This window comes from Mirounga angustirostris, unplaced genomic scaffold (assembly GCF_029215605.1).
Source record: "Mirounga angustirostris isolate CCGP_5_RB_7025 unplaced genomic scaffold, mMirAng1.0.hap1 SCAF_15, whole genome shotgun sequence".
Taxonomy (NCBI): Eukaryota; Metazoa; Chordata; class Mammalia; order Carnivora; family Phocidae; genus Mirounga; species Mirounga angustirostris.
Genome location: NW_026991723.1, coordinates 62,254,229 through 62,272,978, shown reverse-complemented (window position 1 = coordinate 62,272,978; position 18,750 = coordinate 62,254,229). Strand labels below are relative to the sequence as shown.

The window sequence follows — 18,750 nt, the reverse complement described above, 5'->3', positions numbered from 1 at the left end:
AGTGAAAAATGAAAGAAAAGTCCATAGACGGAGGAAAGATCCAGGAGGTTCACATCCATTCATTCAATAGGAGTGTAAGAAAGAACAACAAAACAACAAAGATTAAAAAAGAAAAGAAAAAGGAAGGGGGGAGGGACGCCTGGGTGACCCAGTGGTTAAGCGTCTGCCTTCAGCTCAGGTCATGATCCCAGGACCCTGGGATCGAGCCCTGCATGGGGCTCCCTGCTCTGCGGGAAGCCTGCTTCTCTCTCTCCCACTCCCCCTGCTTGTGTTCCCTCTCTCGCTGTGTCTCTCTCTGTCAAATAAATAAATAAAATCTTTAAAAAAAGAAAGAAAGAAGAAGGAAGGGGGGGAGATCAAAGACATAACAGAAAATTTTTCTTAGCTAGGGGAAAACACAAATCTTCAGATTGAAAGAGCCCCCACCAAGTACCAAGCAGGATAAATAAAAACAAGATTCAGACTTAGATACTTACCAAAATTTCAGAACTCCAAGAACAATGATAAAATCTCAAAGTCTTCCAGAAAGAAAAAAAATAGGTCAGCTACCAAGGAGTGCAAATTTGACTAACATCAGACTTCACATCAAAAATACTTTTAAACCATACCTTTAAAATTCCAATCAACTATGAACTTGAGCCTAAATTATACTTTCAGCCAAATCAGCAGTCAGCTGTGCTGGGAAATCTTACGATGACGGCACTCAAATGCACAAATCACTCAAGGGGGTACTGCAGCAAAGCAAAAGGAATGCAAGAGTGCAAGGAACATGAGATTAAAACAAACTAATAAAGGACCGTGATAGCTGAGTAACAGTGAGGAAAGTAAAAATGAAATTAAAAGGCAGCTTTGACATAGGGACTATAATCAATAATACAGTAACAACTCTGTATGATGACAGTTGGTCACTAGGCCTACCACGGTGATCAAGTCATCATGTATACAGATATCGAATTACTATGTTGTACACCTGCAACTCATAGGATATTGTATGTCAACTATAATTCAATTTAATTAACTTTAAAAATAAAGTGGGAAATTCCATTAAAAAAAGAGATAGCTTTGAACCTTGACAATTTTGTGGTCGTCAAGTACGTAGGATTTTCTTTATTTCACTGTAGATCTGATTTCATTTTGTTCTGCTGTGATTAATATTTACATAACCACAGTATGGTAAATGCTATTTTTATTGGGTTTAAGTATTCAGAGGTTCAAGCCTGGAAGACTTGACTATGGTTCTGGAACAGAATGTAAATGTTATAAACCATGAAAGTAGGAAGAATGACGATGGTATGTATTGATGTGGAAGAATGCACACTCTGTGAGGAAGCAAATGTAAGTTGTAGAGTAATAGGAATAGTATGACCCCATTGATATATATACATATTGTTATAGATGTATTTTACATGCCCAGTAAAACACCTGGAAAACCATCATTCACTTTTACTTTCTACACTTCTGTATCTTTTTTAATTTTTAACAAGCAGGCATAGCTTTTGTGATTAAAAAATTTTAAATAGAAATATTAGTTTGAAGATTTACTTAATTATTAGCCTGCCTGAGGGACTTGGGGTTTTTGGTAAGGCCCAAACAAAAAACCCTGAGTAAAAAGAACTACATGTTGTGGAACCCACAATCTAAAGCGAGGCAGAAATGTTGGCTGTTCTAAATTTGTAAAAACGAAACAAAACAAAACTCTCTGCAGTCCAAAAACCAGTGAAAGATCAACACTGCCATCTGCTGAAGACTTCTTGGAGAATAGGCTGAGTTGGGAAGGCTTTCTGTTTTGTTTTATAAATAATATTTATTACCTCCTGAGACCGGCACAGACCTGAAATCTATCTTCTACCAGGAGCAATGGACTACTAGCAATATGAGTAAGAAATCAGGATCATACAGAGAGATGCCTGGGAAGCCATGGCAATGGTTCCAGAAATGGAGTTTTGTTCAGCCTAGCAAAGAGCTGGCCCAAGGGACAACATGGTCTCCAATTTCTGACACGGCTACCCTGGGGCAAAGGCTTGGTGTGTGGGACCAATGACGAGGAGAGATAGCATACTGGAAAGGACCTTTTCATAAGTATTCCTCTCTAAAAATAACTTACACTGTCCTGTGAAACAGTGAATGCATCCCTGGTCACTAAAAATGGTAGGGAGGTGGGGTAACCCTCCATCTTGAGGTTACAGAAAGAATGTCTGCATTTCTGAGAAGTTAGATTACATGGCCCTGGCATGCAGGCATTCGATAAATTCCTATTGGGTGCCTACTATATGTCAAGTACCGTGCCAGTCCCCTTACACCCAGAGACACAGATCCACAGACTGGTTTTTGGAATGACTCCAACAAAGCGAAGGCACCAAAGAGTCCAGAAGGAGTCAAACTAGATCTGGTGAGCCATCTACCAAACCCAACTCGTGTTTAGCGAGCACTGGATTTCCATATCACACTCATCCACATTTAGGACACATTCCTTAAAAACTTGGGCCCTAGGGGCGCCTGGGTGGCTCAGTTGGTTAAGCGTCTGCCTTCGGCTCAGGTCATGATCTCAGGGTCCTGGGATTGAGGACCGCATCAGGCTCCCTGCTCAGTAGGGAGTCTGCTTCTCCCTGTCCCTCTGCCTCTCTCCCTGTGCACACTCTCTTTCTCTCAAATAAATAAATATTAAAAAAAAAAACAAAACAACCTAGGCCCTACAATTTAACAAACCAAATTCTTGTTCCTTTTTTTTTTTTTTTAAGATTTTTTATTTATTTATTTGAGAGAGAGAGAATGAGAGACAGAGAGCATGAGAGGGAGGAGGGTCAGAGGGAGAAGCAGACTCCCTGCTGAGCAGGGAGCCTGATGCGGGACTCGATCCCGGGACTCCAGGATCATGACCTGAGCCGAAGGCAGTTGCTTAACCAACTGAGCCACCCAGGCGCCCAATTCTTGTTCCTTTTTAAAGTGAAGTTTGAAAATACCGACATCCAAATAAGATTAAAGCAGACTTCATTCACTGATTAGTTTTTAAAAGAAACATAAGGAAAAACTGTATTAGGATCACAAAATATTAGAACTGGAAAGACTTCCCAAATCCTCTGGTTCACTACATTTATAAGCTGGGCTGAGTTCTGGGATGCTGTAAGTAAGCATTCTTAGTGTTTTTTAATCTGGAAGGACAGTACAAGAATAATAGGAAGACGTGAATGATATGTATAGAATTTGTTACATTGTCAATGTTCAGTAAGTATTTAAGTATAAAAAATATTCTTTTACTTTAAATAATTTAAAGCAAAAATTCAAACTTCATCTTACTAAAAGGTGCTGGGTTCTAAGAAACAGCCCACTGTCTTAGGAAAAAAAAAATCAAGTGAGAGAAGAATACAAAGAAAAGGACATGGGCGTAGCTGATGTAAGAAGTAAACAGAATAACAAGAGGGAAGCCAGGGATTGGTGGGGCCACGAGGAAGGATGAAGGATGGGAAGCTAGAGCCTGGAATTCCTGTATAAAGAGCTCGCAGACTCTCCATCTGGGAAGCCCCAGGGTGGAAGACTTTGCTTCTGGAAAGTAAATACCCAGCTCCATAGCTGCATTCTGTCGGATTAGCTCATATCCATCCAGGATTCCTGAAACTGGATGTTCATTCGACAAGCTCTTCTTGAGGCCTGCTGTGAGCCAAACCCTGTGCTGGGCCTCAGAGGGTCACAGTGAACCACCTGGTCCTTGTTGTGGGGAGGTTCATTTCTAGCTGCAGAGGCCAGCCTTGGAGCTATCCAAGGACAAGGCCTTCGAGGGAAGGTGCGTACACTGGGACATGGCTTCATAAAGAGAGTGTGGCAGGGAGTTCTGCAGAGAAGACAACCCTAACAAGTAGAACTGGGCCTCTGACAGGACACCCCAATCATGCCATGCCCCTCAGAAGCGAAGGGCCCAGTAGAGTTAGCCTCCAAATAATCACCAAACCGGTTTTGTTAGTGCTCAGGTGCTAGGAAAGGGAAAGGTGTGCTTCCTTCAAGGTGAAGAGGGAGAGAAAAGTCCTGAAAATTCTATGCGGGTTAAAATGGGAATGAAGTGACTGGGAAATGTTGCAGGGCATCTCTGATCTACCAACATGTTGCAGTATGCACCAGTAGTCCATTCCTTTTTCTTCCCGAAGAGTAAACCACTCCATAAACAGAACACCTTAAAAAAAAAAAAAAAATCAATCCACCAGTGGGTGGACATTTCGATTGCTTCAATTTTGGGCTATGATGCTGCTATGAACATTCACCCACAATTCTTTGTGTGGATGTTTTCATTTTTCTTGGATTAGGGTTGCCAGATTTAGCAAGTTAAAATATAGGACACCCAGTTCAGGTGAGTTTTTTAGTATGTCTCATGCAATATTTGAGACATACTTAAATAAATAAAAAATTATTTGTTGTTTACCTGAAATCCAAATTTAACTGGGAATCCTGTATTTTATCTGCCAATCCCATTCAGTGTAGATACGTAAAAAATGGAATTGTCATATAGCAGGTTCATATTTGACTGTCTTAAGAAACTGTCCATCTGGTTTCCAAAGGGACTATACCCCTTTACATTCCAGCAATGTATGAAGATTCTAGTTTTTCTCATCCTCACCAACACTTGGCATTGTCTTTTTGATTATAGCCATTCCAGCAGGCATGGAGTGGTTTTCATTATGGTTCTAAATCTCATCAACAGTCTTCAAGAAATTGTGTTTATTAGCCATTCATAGATATTCTTGGGAAAATGTCTATCAGATCTTTTGACCATTTTTCAATAGGATCATTTGTCTTCTTGAGCTCTAAGATTTGTTTATGTATTCTGAATACAAGTCCTTTATCAGATATATAATTTGTAAATTCTTTCTCTCCATCTTTTGGCTTGACTTTTCATTGACAAAGATTTTTAAGCCCAAAAGATTCTAATTTTGATGATGTCCAACTTATCAATTTGCCTTTTTAATGGTTTTTGCTTCTGTTAGTTGAAATCTTTGCCTAACCCAAGGTCAAGAAGAGCTTCTCCTGTTTTTTTTCTAGAAGTTATATAGCCTTTTACCTTTATCTGTTTGCTTTTACCTTTAGGTCTACAATGAAGGAAGGGCCAAATTACTTCCTTTCTCCCTTTTTTCCTCTTAATATGGGTGTCCAATTGTTCCAGCACCATTTATTGAAAAGACTGTCCTTTTTCCTATTGAGTTGTCTTGGCACATATGTCAAAGATCACTTGGTCATATATGCAAGGGTTTATTTCTGGATTCTCAATACTGTTCCATTGGTCCATATTGCCTATCTTCATGTCAATAAAACACTGTCTTGATTATTGCAGCTTTATAGTAAGTTTTGAAATTGGGTAAGGTTGTCTTCAAATATTCTTTTTCTGTTCTTTTCAAAAATGATTCTATTTTAGATACTTTGCATTTCCATATAAGTTTTAGGATCAGTTTGTCAACTCCTAAACAAAGAAAGAATCCTGCTGGAATACTGATAGGGTTTGAGTTGAACCTATGGAGTAATTTGGGGAGAACTGCCATTATAATAGTACAGAATCCTCTAATCCACAAACATGGAATGTTTCTTCATTTATTTAGATCTTTATTACTCAGGAATTTTGTAAATTTCAGTGAAATTAATCTGTTTCTATGTTCTATTTGTGCTATTGTGAGTGGATTTTTTTTTTTTTAATTTGGGGGGACTGTTCTTTGCTAATATAGCAGATTTCAATAGATCTTTTGTGTATTGGACTTGTATTCTATAGCCTTGCTAAATTTACTAGTTCTTGCTATATTTACTAGTTCTAATAGTTTTGTGGATTCCTTAAAATCTTACAGGATCGTGTCATTTGTGAATATAGTTTTACTCCCCTCCCCCCCTTTAAATGACTTTAATCTTTTTGGGGAGGAGGGTGGGAGCTGGATAGAACCTCCACCACAAGGTTGAATAGAAATACTGAGAATGGATATTCTTGACTTGTTCCTGATTTCAGGAGAAAAGCACTCTCCTCCCATTAAGTATGTTAGATGTGGTTTTTCACAGATTGAAAAGTCCTTCATTAGGTTGAAGTTGCCTTCTACTACTTTGCTGAGTATTTATCATAAATGGGTGTTGAATTCTGTCCAATGCTTTTCCTGTTGTCTATTTAGTTGATCATATGGGTTTTATCATCTTTTATTAATATGGTGTAAAAGATTGATTTTTGGTATGGTAAAACAAGCTTGCAGCACTTGGATACACCCCATTTGGTCCTGGTGTATAAACCTTTTTATTTGTTGCTGGATTCAGCTTGTTAATATTGTGTTAAGGATTTTGTATCTATCTTTGTGGGATTTAAATATAGGTATTTAAAAGTATAAATTTCCCTTTCAGCACTGTTTTAGCTACATACCATGAATTTGGATGTTTTCATTTTCATTTAGTTAAAATTATTTTCTAATTTCCCTTGTGATTTCCTCAATATGAGTTATTTAGAAAATGTGTTAATTTCCATATATTTGGGGACTTCTTTCTGTTGGTGACTTTTTTTTTTATTCTTATGTTAATCCCCATACATTACATCATTAGTTTTAGATGAAGTGTTCCATGATTCATTGTTTGTGCATAACACCCAGTGCTCCATGCAGAACGTGCCCTCCTCAATACCCACCACCAGGCTAACCCATCCTCCCACCCCCCCCCCAGATCTGTTGGTGACTTCTAATTTAATTTCAACATGGTTGGAGACGATACTTCCTATGATTTCAATTTTGTTGAGACTTATTTTATGGCACAGCATATGGTCTTCCCTAGAGAATGTTCCATGTGGACTTGAAAAGAATGTGTGTTCTGCTAGTGGTGGGTGGTGGTCTACAAATGTCAGGACAAGTTGACTAACAGCGTTCTCTTATATGCTTTTTCGTCAGGTTCTTCTATCAATTACTAAGAGTAGGATATTGAAATCTCCAAATATTATTTTCGAATTGTCTATTTCTCCTTCCAAATCTGTCACTTTTTCCTTCATGTATTTTGGGGCTCTGTTGTTAGGTGCATATACATTAATAGTTGTTATATCTCCCTGATACAGTGACCCTTTTTAAAATCATTTGAAATGTCCTCTATTTCTAGTAATATTTCTTGTCTCAAAGTCCACTTTGCCCGATATTAATATAGCCATTCCAGCTTTCTTATGGTTACCATTTGCACAGTATATATTTTTCCATACCTTTACTTTCAAACTATTTGTCTTTGTATCTAAAGTATGTCTCTTGTAAACACCATATAGTTGAGTTTTGCTTTTTTTTTTTTATCCATTCCAACAACTTCTACCTTTTGAGTATTTAGTCCAATCACATTTAATGAAATTATTGGTATAGAGTTATGGCTACCATTTTGTTATTTGTTTTTCAAATGTGTCATATCTTTTTGCTTCTCTGTCCCTCTCTTGCCGCCTTCTTTTGTTTAACATTTTGATTTCTGTTGATTTTTTAACTCTATTTTTTTGAGTATTGTGTTAGTGCCTGCTCTAGGGACTACAATAATATGCATTTCAATTTATCACAGTCTTCTTCAGATTAATACTAACATAATTTCAATAAAACATAGAAGTTTATTTCAATATAGCTCCATTTCCTACTCCCTCCTTTGTGCTATTATTATAAAATACATTGCATCTATGTTAGAGTGTTATCATTACTGCTTTATACAATAATGTGCCATTTAAAAAAGAAAAATATTTATTGTGTAGGCAAATGTCTCCCCAAGATTCCCATCCTCTGGCTATTCAATCAAGGTACTGCCACGAAAGGACTTTACAAATGAAATTAAGGTTACTAAATGGGGAAATGATCCTAGATTATCCAGATGGGCCCAATGTAATCACACTGTAATGACATATAACCTATGAACAATAGAAGAGGGAGGTAGAAGAGTCCAACAGAGAAAACTGCAGTGGAAGAGAGAAACGAGATGAGGCAGAAGAGGAGATCAGAGAGATGAAGTATGAGAAGGACCCACATTACTGTTGCTGGCTTTGAGGATGGAGGAAAGGAACCAATAGCCAAGAATTGTGAGTGGCTTCTAGAGTTGAGAACAACTCCTCTGACAGCAAGGAAATGGGGACCTCAGTCTTACAACCTCATGGAGCCGAATTTTACCAACAACCTGAATGAGCTTGGAAGTGAATTTATCCTAACCCTCTAGAAGGAATGCAGTACAGCCAACACCTTGATTTTGAACTTCTAAAACATGGAGCAGGCGGCAGGGAGTCTGCTTCTCCCTCTGACCCTCCCCCTTCTCATGCTCTCTCTCTCTCTCATTCTCTCTCTCAAATAAATAAATAAAATCTTTAAAAAAAATAAAAAAAAGTAAAATAAAATAAAAATAAAACATGGAGCAGAGAACCAACTCAGCCACATTATACTTGGACTTCCAAACTACAGAAGCATGCGATCATAAATGGGTATTGCTGTAAATGAGTACATTTGTGGTAATTTGTTACGTCAGTAATACATGTACACAATCCTTTATATTTACTCCTATATTTACCATTTCCAGTAGTCTTCCTTCCATCCTGTGGATTTGAGTGACCATATGTTATTTTCATTCTTTGAAAGCAGATCCACAGGCAGCAAACGGAGTCTTTTTATCTCTTTAGTTTGCCACCTTACTTTTTGCCTTCATTTTTCAAAGCTAATTGTATCCAAATCCAACCAAAAATCCCTGGAGCTTCCTGAAAGTGCAAGCATCACCCATGAACCCACAGTCCCTCCGTTGGTCTTGAGTCAGAGATTCCCAAGGGGACTGTTATCCTAAGCAGGCTTTAAGATTAGATGTAGAAATACCAGACATTCTGGGGCCTACAGGGGAGAGTGGCAACTTAATCGGAATCTGCAGGCCCTAAATCTGAGTCAAAACCACAGGGTGGATTTCCAGCCCTTCCGAGCTGGCTAGAGGGGCCTGGGGCAGCAGGAGTCACCTCCCCTACACTCTTGTGAATCCAATAGTTGGTAAAAGGAAGGAAAGATCTGAGCTTGGTGTATAAAAGTCTGCTCCGTTGTACCCGGTGCCCCCCCGAGCCTCCCCTACTCAGGAACCAGAGAGAAGTGTGCCAGTAGGTCATCCATAGCATATTCTGCCTGTACTGTTTTTAATTGCTGTAGCCTGTTCAGATCTGGGTAGGTCTGCTACATATTGAGAACATCTAGAATGTTCAGCTTTCTAAGTTTTAGGGGGTTTTGTTATTTTTATGAGAGATTTTTGAGGCCTCATTCTCTCTCCTGGACACTGAGGTAAACACTAAGGCTGGCTCTGGGGCTTGCCCAGCTGCCACTGGGCCTCCCAAGCTACAAGGCTTTGAACTCCCAAATCAGACTCCCAGGGAACAAGCCAGGAGTGAAAAGAGTTCACAAAGTGGAAGGCCAGTGAAGGAGAGACGGCTACCCCTGAGCCTCTTATCTGCCCTCTCTGGCCTCACCCCTAAAAATCCACACCCAGTTCACCTTCATCCATTCCCTAAAGGCTCCTCTCAGTCCTCTGTCCCCTCAGTTGGCCACCATCTGTCCTAGTTCCAAAAATCAGGTGAGATCATACATATGAAAGCACTTGGAAAAACTCAAACACTAGGTAATGACAAGTGTGCAATCATTTCTCCACATCTGGAATTAAGTCTCAAACGTGCATTTAATCCATCCCTCACTGAGTGCCCACATCTATTTCAGCTTATGAATCCCATGACCGCCTGACTCCTCTTGTGAGTATCAGGGGTGCCAAGCAGCAGTTCTAGTGTTATTTTATGGTTGATGTTCATAACCTTTCCCACGTAGATTTTCCTTTTAAAATGTCTAACATTGGGGTACCTGGGTGGCTCAGTTGGTTAAGCGCCCGACTCTTTGGTTTTGGCTTATGTCATGATCTCATAGGTGAGTGGATGGAGCCCCCAAGACAGGCACCCCACTCAGGCTCAGAAGGGGGACTGCTTAAAGATTCTCTCCCTCAGCTCCTCCCCCCACTCGTGCACGTACTCTCTAAAATAAATCTTTTAAAAAAATAAAAATGCCTAACACTACCAAATAGTTTCTTAATCACATCTCCCTTTAAACAAAGAAGCAGACCTCCCTGTACACCATCTACTACAACATTGAGATCCCAAGTGTTTTCGTGCTGCCTACCACAGTATGTGCACATTTTATTATTGGTCTACACAAGTACTCCCCTTTACTTCCGATTTTTCTTACCTCTCTCAATGGATTCTTTCCCCTTAGAAATACTTAAGTGGCCAATCCCCCTTTATAATTCTATTCTTTCTAACAGAAAATAGTTAAGTTTCTTACCTTTTCCATTTCTCTTTAGCTCTCATAAAAACTCCTTTATTTCCGTAATGACTTAATATTATTTGTTTCTTTCCCAATTCTTAAAAATTATGCATGGCTGAACCATGCATGACTGAGCCTTAGATTTTATAACATCAAGTTTTTCTACTCATATTTCAGAATAGCCCCATTGTTTTGTAAATCTTCAACTGTAAAACAAACAAAAAAAAGTGCAGAGGTGTAAGACATGTCCATGAGACCACATATGTAAAAACATTTTTTCTAAGTTAGAAGAGACCAGTATAAAGCTGGTTCTGCTGTTTCTCTGAATCTATGTTTTAAAAATAATTCCACTTTTTTCCATCTTTCAACAAAAGCTCTACATCCTAGTGATGTGTCTTCTTTATTATGGAGAAGGAAAAAAAAAAAAATCCCTAAATCCAGTCTTTGAATTGAAGTGACAATCTGTAATTCAAGAGCAAGCCAATCCACAAAACCACTCCCAACTGTTTTGGGGGCCACATCTCCTCATTCACTATCTGCTGTTTTCTCATGAGCCAAGTTTCCACTCCCAGCATACTAACTGTTCAAATCTACTTAAAAAAAAAAAAAAGCCAAGCCTATTTCTACAAATTATGCCAATTCTCATAAATCCTTCAATTAGGAAAGATGAAAACACTCTAAATTTCCTTTGAAAATAACTGCAAAACTTTGAGAAACAAAGTAATAAGATCACTTTAACACAACCTCAGCAAATCTGCTGAGCAAGAGGCAACATAGTTCACAGGGAGGCAGGTCCCATCCTGCCCACTGTCAGACCAGCAACCCCTGCACACGTGGGAAGAAGCTACCACGCCCATGGAGGCACCTTGGGGCAGGCAGGCACTTCTCAACCACATTACGATGTAACTTGTACTGGGGAATAATCCAAAAATTCTAATATCTATCTACAGCAACTACATTTCATAACAGCATAGGCTCGGTCCAATATACACACTTTATTTTAAATTATGCCACTGGCACTTGGGAAAAAAAAGTCATTTATTTGCATTGCTTCCATTTTTCTACTGTAGTGTTAGGACTTGACATAAGCATCGCTCTTCTACTTCCTATTTACAACTCATTCAGAATATTACTACAAATACAATATACAACTTTTAAAAACTTATGGGGAACTGCAATTTTTGTTTTTCTTTCCTCTTTACAGTTTTCTCAAAATCATTCAACTTAAATGAAAATTTATATGGACATTTTCTGTACACATCTGAAAGGGCAGAGATCACACTGATAAAGCCAAGAGAATTTTGCACAAATACAATAAAATACAGAAAACAAAAACCATAAAAGATGTTATTAGGGGTACAAATATAAACAATACAGTACCATTTCAGTAATTTAGCAACATAACACTCATACTTCATAGAAATAAAACTGCAAACCTGGAGAATGCTCTGACAAATATTAAACATTATATATACAATGAGGTAAATGTACCTTGGTCTCTTGAGAGGTAATTTAAGTTTAAAGCAATTGACATTTTGAAGCATCTCCTTGACATATAAAGAAATCTCAAACACCCCGTTCCATTGGCACAATGTGAAAAAGGGATATCAAAACACGGTTCATGATATTCAGTTCACAAATCTTGTTAAAAAATAAAAACAAATTCACTTAGGTTCTTTTTTTAAGCTTTAAGAAACAGGTTGAATGTTATTAAACACATTCTTTAAAGTCTACAATTACAAGTAAGACTGCATAATGGTGTTGAAAAGTTTAAGTGTACTGACGATCCTCCGAATGTCTTAGAATTCCAGCATTCCCAGAGAGAGGGCCCAAGGGTAGTCCGGCATTCCGAAACAGACACAAGCAGCGACAGATTACACGTGCAGACCTATTCTTTAGGATCCCAGACATGTCTGAACTGGCATTTCCTGCCACGCGATCACAGAACCATCATTTGGAATCTCCATCATTTGGAGCCAGAACCCGGCCACAGTCAAGGAACCAACAGAAACAGCTGACTTAACAATCACTCTTTCGGTGCAAGGATAGAACTAAACTCTTGGCAGGACAGGTCTAAGGGGATCCTGACTTTGTTCTGCATTTTAATTAGCCCTATGCCATCTTGTTTATAAAATGTTCTATACGGGACAGCTCTCAGATGTAGAGGAGCAACTGAAGGTGGCTCATGCATGAGCTGCAGAATGGCCGAGGGACCACCGAAATTTTGTAACGAGAACTGAAATGTGGAATCCGTGGTGTTACTAACGATGTCACTGTGCACGGACTCAAGGCACTTCTTGAGCAGTCTCACGACAGCAGACTCACAGACTCCGCGCTTCGGGCCTCGCCCTGTCCCCTCCGGGACCCGATTTGCTGCTGCTTCTGGCTCAACTGCGGCTGCCCTGACTGCGGCCGCGCTGCCTCCCCATTCCTTGGCCGCAGCGCCAGTCAAAAGAAGGCAGCCGGCAGGGCCATCACCCACCCCACCTCCAAACCTGGAGAACCCTCCCAGCAACATCCAGTGACTCATGTCCCACCAACCAAGCTGACTTCCGTCAACCATTTTCCTCTGGATTTCCAAAGCAGCTGTTCAGTCAACAGGCTGCTGAGGGGAGGTGGGCGGGCAAGGCTGGTGGCAAGGCAATTCATCTCTGAGTCAGGGACCAGCAGGAAGGCAGGCTGAGAGAAACTTAAGCTAGAGGGAGGAGGGCGGGCCAGGGATTCCTGCGCCCCGCCGGGTCACACCTCCCTCATCCCCATTCCTCTGGGGTACTGACGAAGTGGATGTGGACAAGTAATTGGTCTGAAGGTATATTTTAAACCAAGTTTAATTTTGGAAGGTGAGCATCTGAAGATAGTCAGTATAAGCAAAGGCTTGTGAATCTAAATGAGAAAATCAATACTCTAGTCAAACGTATCTGCAGTTATGGCCACAGTAATCATGATCTATTTCATTTTTAAGTGACTTTCATTTTCAATATTAACTAATCGGAGTTTATCAAACTGTCATTAGCCAGAAAAGGAATTTGCTGCAGTAATATGTAAACCGAATTTAGAACTAAACTCCAACTTTTAAAAAAATTCCCTGACTCACCAAAAGTACATTTTATCCACTTAGGCAAGAATAGTATAATTGCAACTCAATCTTTGATTTAATAAAGAATATCTTCAGTAAAAGTTGATTACCTTATATGAAAGTGAGAAATCATGTATCTCAATTTTAAATCAGACAAGAACTTTTGGTATGTTCTTAAAATTATATAAAAATAGTTTTAGCATTGGTCCCCTGGATTTCAAAAACCAGATCTGGTAGGCATAGAAATGGCCAAGAAAAAAAAAAAAAGTACCTAATCAGAGAGCTAGAGATTAATAAAGAGGAAATATAACGTAATTATAAAACAAAGCCCTCAACGTCTGTCATTCATTTGCGTTGACAAAATCATGGTAACTACAGAAAAAAACTCAAATTTGGAGTCAAAATATTAACCTCTAAGCACATTTTTCCCCATGATGTTTTTAACACATGAAACTGACACTAAATTCCTATGCATATGTCATTCATTCTAAAATTACTTTGGCTTTAAGACCAAATAGTCTTTCAAATTTATTCTATGTATAAGAGAAAAGACATGATCAGAATGCAGCTCAGTCAGCGTAAATGGCCACTATCTCTTACTGACCAAATACTATAAAGGTTATTCTGACCCTTTCATTTGGAAATTGATAGCACTATAAAGTCAATGTCTTGCCTCACTGCTATGATAGTTTTTCTCCCATCAGAATAAGATCACAGTGATAAAGAGGACTCTGAAAACCGTAAAAGCCCTAAAAGACTTTTAGCACTGGAAGTAAAAATCAGTTACTATAAGCCAGTTTCAACTTAGTGTGAAGACCATGACAAGTTTGCTTTAAACATAGAATTTGACTGAGAACATCTGTAAATGGAGAACCAATACTCAGAATGTTCTTTAGCTACCACTCTCCCAAATATCAAGGGTGTACTAAACTTATTACCTAACCATGTAAATTAAGCAGTTGCAGTATCTGCACACAGAAGGAAAGACTGAATTAGAAGCTGCCTTCTTCAAAGTGTAGTGAGACCTCAGAACCACGCTAACTCTAACCTTAGTTACAAAGACAGAAAGTCCACCAAACACTGACTCCTACGTAACAACTATGACTCTCCTGCACACCTGTTATCTACTCAAATGATTAACTACCTTTACCTTCCTAGAAAAAGGTCTATTATTCAACATTAACACACCCTAATTTTAAATGTAATTCATTTCTTAAAAAAATAACACTGTCTTTGATCAGATAAAGAAAAAAAATGGCTTACAGAATGCCACACAACTTTTCATAAGCAGCTAGACAAATTTTCCCTTTTAGAAAAATTAGTCTGTATGCTACAAGTTTTAAATTATTAGAGTACTATAAGCATCTACAGTGCCACTTTATTTTTTCAAGGTATACTTAGACAACACAATTTAGATGCAAAAGCTTGATGTGAGAATATTAAAAAATGACCATGATAACATTTATCAATTAATGCCACTTCATTTCTTTAGTGGTTTAAGCACATTTTGGTAGGAGAAAGGCATTTTCAAAATGGAATACCAAATGACATACTACAAAAAACCTTCCAAAAAACAAAAAAGTCTGGGTTACCCAGATAAATAAATTTTTTGAATTAAAATACTACAGCTTTTAAGACACACAGACTGTAAGCATTAGAAAGACACAGAAGCGGCACTTACTGGTATAGTACAATCCCATTTTGAAGGCATGTAATGTTCTGAATATGTGAAAGAACAGTAATAGTATACAAAATACAATTGCATAAATTATGTTCCTCACTACTATATGAGGTCATTTTTAGACTCAAGATAAGAGTTTTATAAGTGTTAGTTTTAAGATCCTGAAAATTATAGAACAGTACATTCAAAGTCTGAATCAAGGAACTCTTTAGTGGTTCAGAATCCTCTGAGAATGTACTAACCAGGAATAAATCACTTTCTTTAAAAATAAGAAATGTTTTGTATAACTCAACAATCCAGCTCCTTTACCCTTAAAGATGATCTTCAGCACAGCAGAGTTAACCTAAAGTTAAGACCAGCAATCATCTTTAAAAAAAAAACAAGTTTTGTGTTAATAAAAAATAAAGGTAGACTACACAACATTTTGTAACTGTCCTGGGAAAGAAGTGTTCATAGTGCACAGAAAGGACCCACGTGGCTGTTTCCTGGGTCCAAAGAAATCCTGGGGAGTTTCTCGATGACCTTATTACACTGTTGCAAAAGGAAGCAATATCCTTCTATTCCCTCTCAGTGAGGTAGAACAATTGACCTCCCAAATTAAAACCCAGGAGCAGATCTGAAGGAAAAGCAGAGTTCAGGCAAAGCTGCAGATCTACATTTTGATGCCTTCCTGTTGACTGAGTTGTGACAATGTTTTCTTAATACGCAAAGCCGTAAGCCTCGCTGCTCCATTGGCATACCAACATTCTCTCATAATTTTAGCCATTACTCTCAAAGCCTGCAAAAAAATAGAAGAAAAATAATTAATGAGTGCCAATGAGTGCTTTCCATTCATCTGAATAAGATCTTTATTCTGTACATCTTCTTTCCAAGTGACATATGTTCAATTGTTTTGTTATATTTCCGCATTATTTGTGATAGCAAATAAAGAGAAATGACTTCAATTCCCATCATTGGGGTACTGGTGTCAGCAGCTGGAAAGCAGATGGATGAGGGCCAACTTACTTAGCAGATGTGAAAAAGCTGAATCCTAAACCAGAGCTGTCAAGGCAAAAAAGGAACCTCACTCACATAGAAACTCCCCTAGAACCAAGGAATTAACTGCATTGAGTTCCTCTGATGTGAAGTTCAAGCTAAACACATGAGGATCAGCCAAAAGAGCTGGAACCCCAGATACCTGCCCCTCCCCGAGCTTCACACGGTTGGGTGACTGTCCCACTCTCACCCCAGCAAAAGATTAGAGGTTTTATCTGGGAGGGTAAAACAGAGATTTCCGACTTGGGGAACATGGGTGCAAAGTTCCATACTAACAACTCACTAAATGATAAGACCATAGGTTTTCTCCCTAAAACACAGGCAGCAATTTGTAGATACTCCTCCAGGTAAGAGACTGAGTCTTCTCTGGGAAATGTGAGCCCAAGAGGAAAGACCTAAAGATACTGACATATCAGTGGCTCCCAACAACTGATGGAAGCAACCCAGTTAGGTCACCCTAAAGGTCACAGTGGGTGAGTGCTGTTCATATGCACAAAGCTTCGTCAGCTTCCAGTGTCCTGTTTTTAAACATGAAGAGAACAGGAGTTTATGTGCTATGTGCTATGGTGAGAGCTGTGAATTGTGTAAGACTGATGAATCACAGACCTGTACCCTTGAAACAAATAATACATTATATATAATTTAAAAAAAGAGAGAGAGAATAGGAGTTTGATCAGACATCAAAGAAAGCAGTATGAATGCAGAAGCTGATACAAACAGACTAAAGTAACTTGGACAAAACAGTTGTACAGAGAAGAAAGGATCAATAATTTATTATTAATATCCTCAAAGAGATAAAGAAAATACTCATATTCATCACTGACAGTTTTTTGCTTCTTGTTTGACTTTGGAAAAACGTGACAGAAGAATTGGAAAATAAACCTGATTAAAAAAAGATACAAGTTGATAAACCTTGCAGAAAGTTTAGAAAAAAATCAAGGATGGATAAGAGGGGAAAGATAAGAAAATGAGAAGGCCTCTTAAGGGGTCTAACATTCAAAACTAGAGTGGAAGAAAGAGAACAGAGGAAAACAGAAAGGAACAAATCAAACAAATACTTCGGGGACATTTCCTAGAAATGAACATTAGTTTCCATATAAAAACGACCAAATGCCCAACACATACATATACTCAATTCTACAAAATTATAAATTTATGGAGAGCCTACCATTTACCAGAATTCATCCTAGGTACTGGGAATACAAAAGAGAACAGACAGACAAAATCCCTATCCTCATAAAGCTCACGTTCGAGGGAGCCAAAGCTTATCGCTAATAAACAAGTGAAATACATGGACTGTCAGTGGTAAGTGCTAAGGAGAAACATCATTTAGGGAAGGAGATAAAATATGCCAGGGAAAGAAGGTGATATTTTAAAGGGATGTATAATGTCTACTAAGAAGGTAACATCTGAGCAGAGACTTAAAAGATGGTGGGAGTTGAATAAACCAAGAAACAGGAAGTCATGGGGTCCAGGAAGGAAGATTCACTGTAACAGAGGCAAAGGGAATCCCAGGACAAAAGGTGAGGGATATCCCAAGATGAAAGCTGCTCAGTTGGCCTAAGGAGCTACAAGTCCAGACTGGAAAAGATCAGAAGGTTCTGGAAGATACTTCTTAGTTATTCTATCAGTTTCATGTTCTTAATGTGTTTCAACTATTGAGAGGAGACTTATAAACCCCAGAAAAGCGAAAGACTGAATTAGTGTAAAGTGAAATAGAAAACTAACCAAATGGAGAAAAAACAAAAATGACAGCAATGGCATTAATTCAGCACGATGTGACAGTAACTGCAAATTGCATGTGTACTCTTAATGTTTTCTGTTAACTTTTCCTCATGCTTAAAAAGCCATCTGTTTAATAATGTGTTCTACTTATTTAATGAATACATGAATACTTCGAGTTTGCACTTTGCAATATCAAGATCAAATCTGTAAAAGACAAAATCTAGCCCAATTTCATTTGTTAAACATGCAAATTCTCTGAGCACACTAAGACGTATTTTTATCTGGGCCTGGATACTTGATTTTGTTGGGAGGTAGCTAAGGAGCTTTCTCAATGTCTCGACCATTGAGTCCTACATTATTATTATTTTTAAAGATTTTATTTATTTGACAGAGAGAGACACAGCGAGAGAGAGAACAGAAGCAGGGGGAGTGGGAGAGGGAGAAGCAGGCCTCCCGCCGAGCAGGGAGCCCAATGCGGGGCTCTATCCCAGGACCCTGGGATCAGGACCTGAGTGGAAAGCAGATGCTTAACGACTGAGCCACCCAGGCGCCCCGAGTCCTACATTATTTTGATATGTAAAATCAACTACTTAAGTCACTAGCTTTTTATTCCTCTTCAGCTATAAAACTTCACATCTGGAGAAAAAGGCTCTGCCTTGCCAATATTATAACAGTGACAGCTAACAATTACATATAGATTAAATAAAATTTGTCTTAGAAATTCTTTAAATTTACAAGTACAAAAACATTTCTAAAATTTTTGTAAGAGCTGGGGTTGAGAATCTCAGACACTGCTGGAAAGCATTTTCCCTACATTCCTGGTGAATGGTCACACAGGTAATCAGATGAGTAAGATGTCAAATCATCAGAACCATCCTGCCAATCACCTTATCCAACTTCCTCCTTTTAAAAGGCATGTTAGGGTCTGGAAAACTGAAATGATTTGCCCAAAGTCAGACTCT

General features: G+C 38.6%; 1 protein-coding gene and 1 long non-coding RNA gene across 5 annotated transcripts in view; both read right to left on the bottom strand.

The window, feature by feature from the left end:
- Window positions 1-476: 476 nt before the first annotated feature.
- LOC135362753 (uncharacterized) lies at window positions 477-10,280 on the bottom strand. Its single transcript, XR_010407856.1, has 3 exons — window positions 8,506-10,280; window positions 609-731; window positions 477-518 (listed from the first exon to the last, which is right to left on the bottom strand). It is a non-coding gene; the product is annotated as an uncharacterized LOC135362753 (long non-coding RNA).
- A 967-nt stretch (window positions 10,281-11,247) lies between these two features.
- Window positions 11,248-18,750, bottom strand: part of TGFBR1 (transforming growth factor beta receptor 1) — a 53,744-nt gene continuing 46,241 nt past the window's right edge. For all 4 annotated transcript variants that reach the window (XM_045882774.3, XM_045882775.3, XM_064579946.1 and 1 more), the window contains one exon: window positions 11,248-15,806. In XM_045882774.3, the coding sequence (XP_045738730.1) occupies window positions 15,681-15,806 (126 nt within the window). In that variant the 3' untranslated portion in view covers window positions 11,248-15,680. The remainder of the gene's footprint in view (window positions 15,807-18,750) is intronic.